The 14,249-nt window shown below is 39.8% G+C and overlaps 1 protein-coding gene across 1 annotated transcript; it reads left to right on the forward strand.

Annotated features, from left to right (window-relative positions):
* Positions 1-836: 836 nt before the first annotated feature.
* LOC129237921 (vacuole membrane protein 1) lies at positions 837-10,942 on the forward strand. The gene is made up of 5 exons (XM_054872910.1): positions 837-1,063; positions 8,143-8,669; positions 8,729-9,010; positions 9,071-9,377; positions 9,450-10,942. The coding sequence occupies exons 2-5, from the start codon at positions 8,305-8,307 to the stop codon at positions 9,882-9,884; spliced, it is 1,389 nt and encodes a 462-aa protein (XP_054728885.1). The 5' UTR covers positions 837-1,063; positions 8,143-8,304; the 3' UTR covers positions 9,885-10,942.
* The last annotated feature ends 3,307 nt before the right edge of the window (positions 10,943-14,249 follow it).

Raw genomic sequence — 14,249 nt, forward strand, 5'->3', positions numbered from 1 at the left:
GTCTATCCTTCTTATGGTTTTGTACGAGTCCTCATCTATGCTCAGGTTATGGCTGAGCCCTGTATCCTGAACGCCACTGCTCAGAATGCGCCACGCTTCTGTTTTCAAGCCGCTGTTCTGAGCCTTCAGAAGTTCGATTGAATAGTCCGCAGATTTCTCTGCACTCCTCGGCCGGTATACTGTGACATTGTGCATAGGAAGTATATCACACCCCCTTTTTGGGTCAAGCCGCGGACCCTTCCATTCCGCTTCATTTTTATGAGTTTGTTTATTTTTAAAACCATAATATTACCAAGCCATTCACTGAATATAACTGCAGCGCTGACGCCATCGGTTATCAAAATCACGAAAAAGAAAGTATCAGTGACTGTATTAAATTCTTTATTTCGGTAGATAAGTCTGAATTTAGTTTTTATTTAATTACAATGTTAAATAAAAATTAAAAAAATAAAAACTTTAAGTAACAATGAAATTAAAATGAAATAAAGGGACATTAAATAAAATTCCAATTTAATGCAGAAAATCTTGACGGAAACGAAGCTTGTCGTACACCGCAAAAATTGCGCATGTTGTATTCTCTCTATAAAGATTGAAAATTATATAATTTATTAATCAAAGTAAAAGTAGTCTAATTTTAAATTATTTAAGTAATTTATAACTCAAGGAGAATTTAAATTTTCAAACGAGTGGCATACCTGCGCTGCAAGTGCTTGATTCCTCAGTGAAATGTCAACGCTGTCATTTCTTTAGTTTTCTTTCTTTGTTTGATTTGCTCATAACTTTTTGTGACTGACATTCGGATTTTTCGGAGTTCAATATTTGCGGTTTCAGTTGACGAATTTTGCATTGAGTTATGGGTTGCGTTTTGATCCTTTATATCGGCTGAGATTAAAATAAAAAGCTGGCCAAACCTAAAATAACGTATTAATTACATGTAAATCTAAAAACGATCACTGCAATATATTAACTAAATTTCTGTGCAAAAAGTGACAGGGGGGGGATTGTACAAACGAAAAAAGAAATAACTTATTTTGAACAGGCGGAAGTATAAGAAATATAAAAGGTAAATGCAAAGTCATGTGTTACATTAGTGATAATTTGCGATAAAATGGCTCAATAGCTTTTTAATTATTGACATGAGTACTTTATTGAAGGCTATGTGTTAATAATTGACTAACATTGTATTTAAGCTTCTCTTGTGAATTTTTTTGTAATGACTATAGTACATGTCTGCTTTTTTTGCATTGCGTGCTACATTAAGGGGCTCGTGGTGTTTATACAAAACGGGGTGCTGAGGGTTAAAAATTGATTTTCCCTGAGAATTGCAACCTTAGTAATGTCGGAGCTAGTGAATCAACCGAAAATTATTTCAAATAGGTAAAAGTACGGGTCTTTCCTTGATTTCGTATCAATGAACTACACCAAAACAAAGTACAGGGAGTCAAGTAGATATTTATCATTCGCTAAGTCATGTTCCGAGATGCAAAGAGGAACTTTTTCCAGTCTCAGTGTATGAGTTACACGGTTTTTGTTGATAGTTGATCTAACATTCTTTGTCTAAAGTGCTTTGTGCGTCTGTCGTGTCGAGCTGTGTGTGCTAATAAACAACGTAAATGTTACCACGTTGCTGTTAGTGACGCAGACACCGCTTGGAAACCTGCAATGAGTGTAGTATATGAAGTACATAATATTGACATATATACATATTATATGAATCTGTTGGTTGGAAAAACATTCACCCGGGTACGACCGAAAATGTGTACGGCTTTGCGTCGAAGGTGTGGCATGTAGGCTATAAGAATTCTTGAAAAGTGTCATTCGTTTTAATCCAAGGGTACAAGTGAAAATTGGCATTTGCCAAATTTTTTGACTTTGTCCGCCAATATTTGGGTCTATGTAACATCTTTTGTATGTACTGCCGCCTCTAAAAGTGTGCTAGCGTGCTGTTGCCTTATTTCGAGGTCGTTTTGGTTGTGTTTTTTAAACTACTGCTGCTTCGCGTCGCTCCGCAGTATGTGGTTTCTCCTCATTGGTGCGTCGGTATCACATGATAATCTCTTTTTTATTTGTATTGCTTATTTGGTGCTGCGCTCTTTGCCACTAAGCATAATTTTTATTTATTTTAAATTGAGCGGTGTTCGCGTTTTGTGTTTACTATTTTTAAAACTTAATCAAACTGCATTGTAAAAAGTGTACACACATACACATGCACACGGATTGGGACATATGCACATATATATCACCTATTGCTTGGACAATTTTTTAATTCAATCAATATGTAGGGCATCTCATTTGTCTCTTTGGTTTAACGCAAGTTTTTCGGTATTCGAGGAGGAAATATAGCAGCTTGTTTTACCTAAGTACATTTGTACGTAAATACATCTGTATACACAAATTGAGTTAAACGCGTGCAAGTACGCCCATAAATAATTTCTTTAGTGGCTGAGTTGTTGAAAGCTCTTTTTACCGGCTGATTTTTGCTGACTAACATAAGTCCCGCAGGTGCTGAAATACCTGCAAATACGCGTTGTTTTTAGGTACAGATTTTTAAAATTTAATGATTCATTTTAGTTTATATTTTTGAATAAATAACATAAAGCAGCTTTGTATGGGAAATGTTATTTTACAATATTAAGAGAGATTAGCTTTTGTAGAAATATGTAAAACTCCGTAAAACGTGTGTATATTTGGAAATTTTATAATCTTAAGCTCAAAAAATAAGCAAATAATTCTTAAAAACTTATAAGAAAACTTGGAACATTAACTTTAGGTGAGACTGAAATTTTATTCAACTTGTAAAAATTTTAATTACATCTACTATTTAGTCGGGAAAAACCCGAGTCATTCCGGTAACGTAAAACCGCTGCCATGGGAATGCCATAATTATAGTTATTGTTGTTGTTGTTGTAGCAGTATCTTCGCCCTGTCAGTGTAGTGTAATTACCGGTCGTCTTCGTCTAGCTCATCTAACGGTAGGCCCAGGAAACTGGCTGTTTGGATGGGTTGGGTCCAGAGGGAGAGAGGTGTTAGATGAGTGGGTTTGTTGGGGCATGTGAAAAGGTGGTTAGTGTCGTGCGGGGTGCCTTCACATGCTGGACATATGTTTAGTATGTCGGGGTCGATTCTGGATAGGTAGGAGTTTAACCTGCTACAATATCCAGAACGTAATTGTGCCAAGATTACGCGGGACTCTCGGGGAAGCTGGAGCTCTTCTTCTGCGATGGGTGGTGGTTGGACTCCGATAACGGCATTCGGGGGTCGGGAGCTTAGGAAGGTGGTAAGGGTCTCTCGATGGATGTCGTTAATGGTCTGTCTGTATACTGTCTGATCCTGGAGTGGTCTGTCTGTTTTGTCCAGGATCTCCTCCACGTAATTGAGGAAGTGTCTCCTGATGTGCCTGGGGGGTGGCTCGGGCTCGAGCAGGTGTCTGCATGGGTGAGGCCTGCGGTGACACCCTAGCAGAAACTGCTTTCCGAGCATTTTGTTGTGCTCCTTAACAGGGAGCATATTGGCCTCATCGTGTAGGTGTGTAATTGGGGACATCAGGAGACATCCTGTCGCGGTCCTAATGGCAGTATTCTGGCAGGTCTGTAGCTTCGTCGACTGTGTATCACTGGTTCCAGGCGACCAGACAGGCGCGGCATAGTTGAGAACCGGTCGGCCTATTGCTTTGAAAGTCGACAGCAACATTTCTTTGTCGTTGTTGCGATTCTGTACTCTCGTTGCAATAGCGGTTGTGTGCGCTGAGAAGGAGAGCAAGCTGTCAAAGGTGACTCCCAAAATTCTTTGTCCAGGTTGTAAAAAGGGTCGCCGTGGATTTAGTGGGAGAAAGTTTTAAGTTTCTCGTAGTGAAGAAGCGAGAAAGGCGGGCGAGGTAGTCGTTTACCTTAGAGCATAGGCCATCAATGTCATTGCCCGACGCCATTATCGTGCAGTCGTCGGCGTATGAGACCAGTGAGACTCCCTCTGGTGGCTGGGGGAGTTTCGAAATATAGAAATTAAAAAGCAAGGGTGAAAGGACACCACCCTGCGGTACTCCTTGCTTTATTTTTCTCTGTTTGGAGGTTTGGTCTCGAAATATAGCTGACGAGTGACGACCACTCAGGTAGTTCGCGGTTCACCTCTTCAGCCCTGGCGGAAGTGTCGACTGTAAAATGTCATCTAGTAGCGTGGCTGACTGTATCGAAAGCCTTTTGTAAGTCCAACGCTACTAGGACAGTCCTCTCGCAGGGGCGGTTTTGGTTTAGTCCGCGGTTTACCTGGGTGTTTATGACGGTGAGTGCCGTGGTGGTGCTGTGCACTCTACGGAAACAATGCTGGTGTGGGGCTGGAGTCAGGTGTTGTGTGAGGAGTGGGAGTAGAAGGGCTTCAAGTATCTTCTTCACTACTGGGGAAAGGAGAGTTATTGGACGATAAGACTCCCCTTGGTTGGCGAATTTCCCAGGCTTCAGTAGTGGGACCACTCTCCATAATTTCCACTTATCAGGAATAATGAGAGTGGCCATGGACAGATTGAAGACCTTAGTGAGGTGTTCTACTTCCAATGGACCCAGTTTTTTCAGCATCAGCATGTTTAGTCTGTCGGGGCCGATGGCTTTTGATGGTTTCATTCGTTTGATGGCCCCCTGAACCTCGTCGCTGGTGAAAGTAAGCGGTGCACTGTTGTAGGGCAGTTTGTGCAACCATCTGGTGGCACAACGTTTGGATCTCTCGGCCGGAGGATGCAGTATAAATTGCCGGCTAAAATAGCTCGCGCATCTCTTCGGGTCCGACGAAGTACGACCGTTGAAGGTGATATCCACCTTGTCGTTGTGCTTCGTCGGGTTCGACAGGGACCTTACGGTGGACCAGAGCTTGCTCACACCAGAGGTGAAGTTACAGGACTTCAGATGCTCTACCCATTTAGTCCACTTATGTTGGATGACCAGTTGCCGGATCTCCGAATTGAGATCCTTTATACGAGGATCCCCGGGATCGGCCTGGCGTAGACGGTCACGCTCGTTTGCCATAACGGCTGCTTCGACTGGGAAATTGGGACGTAATTCCCGGATCCGTCCAGCGGGTATGAAGCGAGCCGCGGCGGCTGTGATCGCCTTGCGGAGTGCGAGTTCGCCTGCGCGCACATCGGTGGAAGTGGGTAGGGCTGCGAAGATGTCCTCAGTAAATTCCGCGAATCTGGTCCAATCAGCTTTGTTAAAGTTGACGTATGACCGGTGATCCGCGGAAACAAAGTCGGCAGGTCTCGCGATCGAGTTGATAATGGGCAAGTGGTCTGATGCAAGCGATAGCATAGGTCGCCAGGTTATGCTATTTACCAGACCTGCGCTAGCAATTGTTATGTCAGGCGAGCTGCTGCAATTGCCCACTACCGTGGTGGGGGCGTCGTCGTTTACAGTGCTGAACGTCGAGTCGTCTATCTGCTCTGCCAATAGCTGTCCCCTACGATCGTTTGGCAGGCTTGACAGGGGGTATGTAAATATTATATATTTCGCCTGACCGGACAGCTATACCTTGACGTTCTAAGGTGCTGTCCCTGCCGTCGATGCCTTCATCAATAAGACGATACTGCACTGAATGGTGTACTATGAACGCTAGGCCACCACCGTTGTCTCGCTCGCGGTCCTTTCGGTGCACATTGTAGCCGTCTCTGGGAATCAGGGGGGAGCTAGCGTGCAGTTTTGTCTCCTGGACCGCAGCTATCTTAATTCCGAACCGACTCATGAAGTCGACTATCTCGTCAATTTTACTCGTGAGTCCGTTGCAGTTTAGTTGCAAAAGCTTGAAGCTTCGCGGGAGTGTCGTCGTAATTCGGGGGGTGAGGGATGCGTGATGTTGTCTGCGTTGGTCGTGTTGTGCGTTCCGCAAAATGGGTTGTGGCCTGATGTTGTCTGATGGCCGCGCCACTGGGGGCGATTGCGGATGCAGAGCTCTGCAGCAGGGGGCAACGTAGTCGCGTGTCCACTCACGGGTGGTGTGCAGGCCGGAGCACCTCCGAAAATGGCACCAGCCACTGCAAGAATTGCATTGAACTGTTGTCAAGTTCCGAGGAACTACGGTCTGACACACGGAGCAGACTGTGCGGGGGACCAAGAGCTGCTGGTTTGTCCCCGCACTGGGGTAGGAGCAGGAGGGTTGTGGGTTTGAGAGGGAGTTGTGTTGCTCTTGGGGCTCCTTGCCGTGGAGGTGTTATTAGTGGCGGCAGTGTGAAGTGCCGGCACTGAGGGCAGTGTAGCCGTAGAGGCGGGGGCCGCCTGTGAGCGGGAGCAACACGTGGCCACATACTTATAGTATTTGCCGGCGGGTTTTAAATTCAGTCACTGATGCCAAATCATCATAAACAAATTTATTTCGTCAGTACGGATTTTTTTTCGCCATGTTGAACGTAGGAAGGGAATTCCTACAGCCGTTGGTGTCGACGATAACAAGGGGTGAAGTTCAGCGCACTAGACGGGGCTAGCTTACCAGAGCGTGGAATCGGATGCTATGCAAAATGACGAAATGCTCCCACGACAGTGGATTTTACGTTACCGGAATGCATCGGATTTATACCCGGCCAAGGACTGTCACTTCAGTAGCATTTGCCGTACAAATGTCAAAACAGCATTGTTTTGTATATTTTATATCCGTTAGATGAGACGGACGATGACGCGTTTCCATGACAGTCGGTTCTACGTTACCGGAACAACCCGGATTTATATCCGGCCAAGGACTGTCACTCCAGCAGCATTCTCCGACCATGTAGGGGGTATTTTTATGCTGTAGGGCTGGAACTGTTACCCACAGCGCAAACATTATTTTAATTTAAACCTAACCTAACATAACTAGCGGTTGGCCTTCGGCAGGCAATAGCAAACCTCTGAGTGTCTTTCTGCCATGAAAAAGCTACTCATAAAAAGCATCTGTCGTTCGAAGATTGATATAAAACTGTAGGTTCCTTCTTTTTGTGGAAAAGCAGCAAGACGCACACCACAAAGGAGCTCAGCTGAAACGCCCAACAGAGGGTGTAAGCGCAAATTATATGTGCACTTTGAAATTTGTGTACTTAAAATTAAGTACTTATTTGTATGAATCTGTGTTGGTATGCAGTTCGCTTGCATAAATAGACGACAAAGAGGCATAAATAACAATATATGCTTGTACATCTTACCACACTTATTCAGGAATATTTTATAGCGCGTAAATTTGTGGCATGTAATTTATTTTTTTTTTAATCAATTAACATTTGAAATATTGCGCCAAGGTGGTTTTTGTGCTAAATATTCCAACAATACATACATACATATGTATGTGACACGTTTTTGCTTTATTACATAAAGGGAATAGAAAACCACCTATTTTGGAAAGTGGGAGTAGAGTAGAGTAGTAGAGTAGCGAATTAAATAGCGTTTAACATTTCTGCTACTTTGGACTTTTGTTGCTTTTCTAAGGCATGCACTAAAAACCGCAACGTTCCGCATCTTGAGAAAAAGCGAATTATAAACAATGATGAAGAGAACTAAATGATTTTAAAATTTTGTTGTTGTTTTCCCTATACTTCATTGTTTTTGTGATTTATATTTTTCTCACAATGGTGGCATTTCGTCATTATCTCTAAGTGCTGATATATGCTTATTCATATCTCGCTACCTTTAGGTGGAAACACTCAAACTACGTTATCACATGCGCGCTTGACTATGTATATATAATACAATAAATATACATATGTATATCTATGTATATATATATATTTACATATTTGTATTGGACTCAGTTCAACAACCCGCACACTTTTAATTTATGCTCAATGAAAAATGCGTTTGTCTTTTGTTGTTGTATTACCTCATTATTGTTGATGCTTTAAAGTTGACGCCAAACAGTGCCAATCAGCTATAAAAGTGCAAAGTACAAGTCCGTAGAGGGACGCTAGTTATCAGTGCCTACATACTTCTTGTTCCGTATCTCCAATGCGTCGCATTTCTCAAGTTAGGCCTCATATCTATGCATAACTATTAATGCATATACTTATGCATGTATGTACATACATACATACATATAATATATATATATACATACATACATATATATATATATATATATATACATACGCACGCACTTTAACGCGGGAAAAATTGTGTTAACTCTATTTTCTGTTTTTTTTTTCAGTGCTATTTGTTTTCTCTCTCTTGACGCACTCTTCTTTCTCCATCAGTTCTTTACTGGTGCGCACAACGCTTCGCAGTGTTACCGCTTAACTAAATACTTAACATCAATTTCCAATTTCCAAAATTTTAAACTCACCTGCCACTTAAAAATATTGGATTTTAAATGTCACAACATTCGAAAAAGGATGCGCCAACTAGCCGAAGTCGCAAACAGCAGCAACAGCAACAGCAACAACAAAATGCTGAAAGTATAAAACAAAAACCAAACGCTTTAGGCAACTCATCAACTGCCAACAGAAAGTCGAATGGTGGTATTCCTTGGTCCAGCAATGCCGCCTCGCCGTCTGGTGGTAGCATCACAACATCCGCTTCAGCTCCAGCACTTACACGCAAGAAATCGCAGACGAAGTTGCAAAAAGAAAAGGAGCGCGCCGAGCGTGAGACGCTTGTGCTATGGCGTCGACCGGTGCAAACTGTCAGATATTGTGGTCTTGAGTTGGTCACTCTAGTGCACACCTCGTGGAAGCGGTAAATCTGTTGCTTAAGTAAAAATTGATTATGTTTTTAATTATTTATTTTCTTTCTAGGTTACTACAGCAACGTGGCTTACTCGCGGCTGTCTTAGTTTTAGGTACTTTACTCAGCTTTACTTGCTACCTGCCAGGACCGCATCAACTTGTGTTGGACGTTGTGCGCCGCAATACTTGGTTCTTTATTTACTGGACAGGGTTAGGTGTACTTTCCTCGGTAGGTTTGGGTACAGGATTACACACATTTTTGCTGTACTTGGGACCACACATAGCTAGTGTAACACTTGCTGCGTATGAATGCAATTCGTTGAACTTTCCGCGACCACCATATCCCGATGAGTGAGTATGAAAACGAATTAAATAGCAATATTCTACTAATTTGTGTTACTTACTGTTTAGTATAATTTGCCCGGAAGAGCCATATGTAAAGAAAATGCCAAATCTGTGGATGATTATGAGTAAAGTGCGCATGGAAGCATTCCTTTGGGGTGCTGGTACTGCTTTGGGTGAGTTGCCACCATATTTTATGGCAAAGGCAGCTCGTCTCTCTGGTTATGACCCCGATGATGCTGAAGAACTAGCTGAATTCGAAGCGTTGAAAGCTAAACGTAATCAGACGAATTTGAGTTTGATGGATAAGGGCAAATTGTTTATGGAACGCGTGGTGGAGCGTGTTGGTTTTCTCGGAATACTGGCATGTGCGAGTGTAAGTGAAATGCAAAATAACATAAAATTCACTGATTATGACTTTGTTTAACCTAACCGAACTCATTCGTAGATTCCCAATCCTCTCTTTGATTTGGCCGGCATCACATGCGGTCACTTTTTGGTGCCATTCTGGACTTTCTTCGGTGCTACGCTCATCGGCAAGGCCATCATCAAGATGCACATACAGAAAGTATTCGTTATAATTGCTTTTAATGAGGCGTTGATCGAACGTGCTGTCGATTTACTTGGAAAGTTGCCCATATTTGGCAAAAAGCTGCAGGAGCCTTTCAAAGGCTTCCTCAATAATCAGAAGAAACACTTGCATCGCCAACGCCAGCCAGCGGCCGAGTCGGGCAATTTGCTGTCCAAAGTGTTTGAAACATTCGTAATTTGTATGGTCTGCTACTTCATAATTTCGATTGTGAATTCTTTGGCGCAAAATTACCATAAACGGCTGCATAAGAAGCACGTGAAAAAGGTGAAGAAGTCGATAGGAAAAGATTAGGAGAAGACGAAGGATGCGGAAAGGAGTTAAATTAGTTGATGTAGCGTTCGATGAGGAAGCAGAAAAAGTACATAAAATAGAGCGTAGCGCATGTGACTGAATTATTTATTTGAAAGTGATAAAATCATGAGTGATGTGGAAAGTAAATGAAACAGTGGGGGAGTTTTCAATCTACATAAATATATTCCGAGTTCAAATGCCTTTACGTCTACTAATGTTGTGTTTAGCTAAATTCCTACTCGAGTAAAGGTGAACAATCATCGCAATGAAATATTATTAAAGAATGGACCATCATCAAGGCAAATTAAATGTGATTGATGGTGATTTAGTTAAATTTTTAATTTAATTTGTGAATGCTGATTTACTTTAAATTATACAAATAATGTTAAATATATTGAAGGTACAGCAGGATTCGAACAGCCTTATGCTGATTGAATCATAAGCAACTAGTCCTAATTTGTATGTATGTATATACAAAAACAAACTAGTAAGAGCACATCGATTGAAGCTCATTTTATTTAAAATTAAAGCCTATTTCACATGTGAGATATATGGGTGTGTTTTGTGTGCATTTATTTTCATGTTGGCATGAAATGTTTTTTTCGATTATTAAAAAAATAGGAAAAGGGTAAAATAGAAGGTATGTACCTACAATAGAGAAACAAAGGCGTAATATATGTATGTACATGAAAAAAAATTAACAAAAAATACTAGGTTTAGACGCGTTGCACTTGTATTCTAGCAATAGTTGCGTGATAAATTTTAATTAAATAAAATAAATTTAAAGAAAAAAGTAAGAGTTAAGTAAAGAATTCGGCCAAATTGCAGAGGGAAAGTAGAAATAAAAAAAACTCCCTAGAGTGAAAATAAAAATACATTTGCAAAATTATATAGAAAAAGGTTTTTCAAAGAGCCTGTCGTGCGCCAAAAATGGCTTTACCAAAAAGTTGTAAGAATATTAATTAAACGAATAAATACACAGTGTGAAACCTTTAATAAAACCAAAACCATTTGCATACTACAAAAATTAAATAAATAAGTATAAATAAATAAATAAACTTTTGTGGTATTATTTAAAAAAAAAATTGAATTCTACTCGACATACATATGTATATCGGATATATTCTATCATGTATAATATATTCGTGTATTATTTTTTAAATTTGTTTTTAATTTTTATTTAAAATTTGTTTTCTAAATTTGTTTGTTATTTAATTATTTTTTCTAATTTTTTTTTGAGTTTGTTTTTTTAATTTAAATTTTTTTACTTTTTTTATTTTTTTTTTAATATTTCTTTTTTAATTAAAAAAAAAATTTGTTTAAATTAAAAAAATGGTTTTTTTTAATTTTTTTTTTTATATTTTTTTAATTTTAATTTTATTTTTTTAATCCACTTTCTCGTTTTTCCTTGATTTCTTAGTGAAAATATAGTTTTATAAACCAGGCCAACGTTAATTATAGAATTTTCGATTTAAGGCTAAATAAAGGGTGATTAGATTGGAGGTACTTTTTCCAACAGGGTTTTTTACAATTCACGCGTGCATATTTTTTCCGGTATTCATTGACATTTCATCATGGAAAGACTTACGCCTCAACAACGTTTACAAATCGTACCATTGTATTACGAAAATCGGCGAAACATAACGATATTCAGCGTTGAGGCCCATTTTTGACTTAATGGTTACGTAAATAGGCAAAATTGCCGTATTTGGGGCTGAAGAGCAAGCCATTCAAGAATAGCCATTGCATCCATTGAAAGCAACCGTTTGGTGCGGCCTATGGGCTGGAGGAATCATCGGCCAATATTTGTTCAAAGACGAGACTGGCGCCAATGTAACAGTGAATGGCGAACGCTATCGCGCCTTGATAAACAACTTTTTGATGCCGGAAATTGAAGCCCGCGTTTTCCACAGTATTTGGTTCCAAGAAGACGGCGTTACTTGCCATAAATTTAGTGTTTACGGTGAGCCATTCAAAATTGGTGTTTACGGATGACCGAATTACGGCGCAGTTGAAGCCAATATTTGAAAGAGATTATCTTTGAAAAAATAAATGTTATGAATGCTTCTATTCAAAAATAATATATATAGATTGCCCAATCAATTTGAATTTTCGTTCTTTTATTTTAATTTAAAATCCGATACCTCTAAACTGATCAGCCTTTACAACGTTGCGAGCTTTATTTGTTCTTTTTTTCGTGAGCTCAAAAATGCATTTCACCCAAAAAATGGAAAGAATTTGAGAACATTTTCGGACGATGATTTATTACGATTTCCGAGACAGAAGTGCATTGATCCACTTACTTCGACTCTTGGTATTAAAGCACCACACTTAACAGCTGACAAATCTTGGATCTAGAAATATGAACCGGAAATAAAACAGCGCTAGACAGTATGGGTGTTCCATGACGAGCTTAATCCAACAAAAGCACCTCAAGGCAAATTATCGGCTGTTTTTTTCGTAAAATCTAGTCATGTCGCAAATATACCAATTAATATTTACAGTCAATTATACGTGGTACACACCCATTTGTTTGCCAGAAGTTTTCGGAGAATCGGGGAGAACCAATCGCCGAAGGCCAGTCATGCTTTACCAAGACAATGCGAGCTCTCACGTATTGCTCACAAATTTGTTGGTGGCAATTTTGTTGGTCATGATGCTCCGATTTTGTTGGACTATTATCTGTAGGGTTATCTTAAAGAAAGAGTTCATGTGAGTAAACCAGAAGCAATTGAAAGAGAACATCCGAGATAGAGCGCGAATCATGTCTAAATGCTATCCGAAATTTCGCAAAATAATTGTCAACTGTAAAGGTGCTTGCGAAATATATTTGAAAAATATCACTATCACTCATAAATGTTAAAACCTAAAGGGGATAATGAATTTCCATTCAAAATTACTAAATTTAAAATTTAAAATAAAAATAAACTCGAACTCGAAGGACCTTGTACAAGCTTTACAATGTGACTTTCATGTGTCTGTGCGGTCTGATAGCAGAATGTTTGTCGTGGTGCTGCGCTTCCTCATAAATTGGCGGTCTAACGGCTGTAATGGACACTCATATGTGGCTAAATATGAATAATGCAAAAATCCTAGCAAACAAAAAAAGAAAAAAAAAAAAACAGATACATAAAAATGAAGTGAAAGCAATAATGGCGCTGCTGGTGTGTGGTAAAGTTATTGTTAAGATAGCCGACAGTAAATACCAGTGAAATGTGATGACTAATAAATCAAAACATATGCATGCATGTGTGTATGTGGGGAAGTATGTGTTATGAAAGAAAATATATATTTGTGCGATGGGAAAGTTTTAAGCCTGAAGCCAAAAAATTTGTTTAGAAAAATTGAATTTTTCTTGAAAATTTTTGCTGAAAATTTTCTTAACGCTGTAAATGCTTAAACTTTCTTTCTTCGCAATGCATTGTGGAAAAATTTAGTAGAAAGCCATTTTAACGGCCTTTCAACTGGAAAATTTAGTGTTTGTTTGGAAATTCAAAATCCAAACAACATAATTTATGCTTTCAAATTATTCTGTGCTTTCTGCGCTCTTTTATCCAACCTTTCACGCAGATACACAAAAATTAGACCTTCGAATTAGTCGTTAAGTAGACGGCCCGCAGCAAATTCACTCCAGCGCCGCCATCACTTTCTAATAAATACATTTCCCCAAGCTCGCCGAATATAGTAAAAAATTGAGCGCGAAGTTCACTTAAGCTACAATTAACGGTGACTTTTAGTACCGCTTTTTTGCTTTTTTGGGGTTAGTTACCATGCTTCGAGTGGTAACGATAGTAGATTTAGTTGTAGTTGAGTTTTCCTTGTGAGGCTGATGTACATACACATTTACATAGGTTTACATGTGTGTGCTTTGAAAAATCACCCCCTATTTTGGGTGGCTGTCTCACTCCAATTGCATTAGTTAAAAAGCATTATACTTGTTGTTGTATGCACCCTATCATGCTGCGAAACTGAGTAACCAACCGTTCGTCGAAATACTCGCAAGTGCTAAGGAGAGTCGATAAGCCAAGCGTGGAAGCATGCACGCGCGACTCCTTGAAGCGGCTAACTAGAATGGGCCAGTAGGGATATTCATAGAGTTTTTTGCACGACAGTTTATTGCATCCACAGGATTTATCTTTGGATAGCCGGTTGTCGCCACTCGGTCACATCATTGATATCGATGATATCTGCTTTTGAAAATAAGCGCTCTAGTAAACGTAAAGAGTCTCTGGGTCACGAGTATTTACTCACTTTGCTGAAACGTAGAAAGAGAAACATCGTTTCCTTCGTTAAATTCGTTCTGTTCCATAATTTTTTTGTGATTTCTGGGATATTTTCTTCCATAAAATTGTAGTAAAAGAAACA

The sequence above is a fragment of the Anastrepha obliqua genome, chromosome 2 (genome assembly GCF_027943255.1).
Source record: "Anastrepha obliqua isolate idAnaObli1 chromosome 2, idAnaObli1_1.0, whole genome shotgun sequence".
NCBI classification, from domain to species: domain Eukaryota; kingdom Metazoa; phylum Arthropoda; class Insecta; order Diptera; family Tephritidae; genus Anastrepha; species Anastrepha obliqua.

Bases quoted from the DNA above. Each gene is read 5' to 3' on its own strand.
- LOC129237921 (XM_054872910.1), top strand. From the start codon at position 8,305: ATGTCACAACATTCGAAAAAGGATGCGCCAACTAGCCGAAGTCGCAAA. The intron at 8,670-8,728 runs GTAAATCTGTTG...TTTTCTTTCTAG, and splicing joins GTGCACACCTCGTGGAAGCG to GTTACTACAGCAACGTGGCT. The intron at 9,011-9,070 runs GTGAGTATGAAA...CTTACTGTTTAG, and splicing joins CGACCACCATATCCCGATGA to TATAATTTGCCCGGAAGAGC.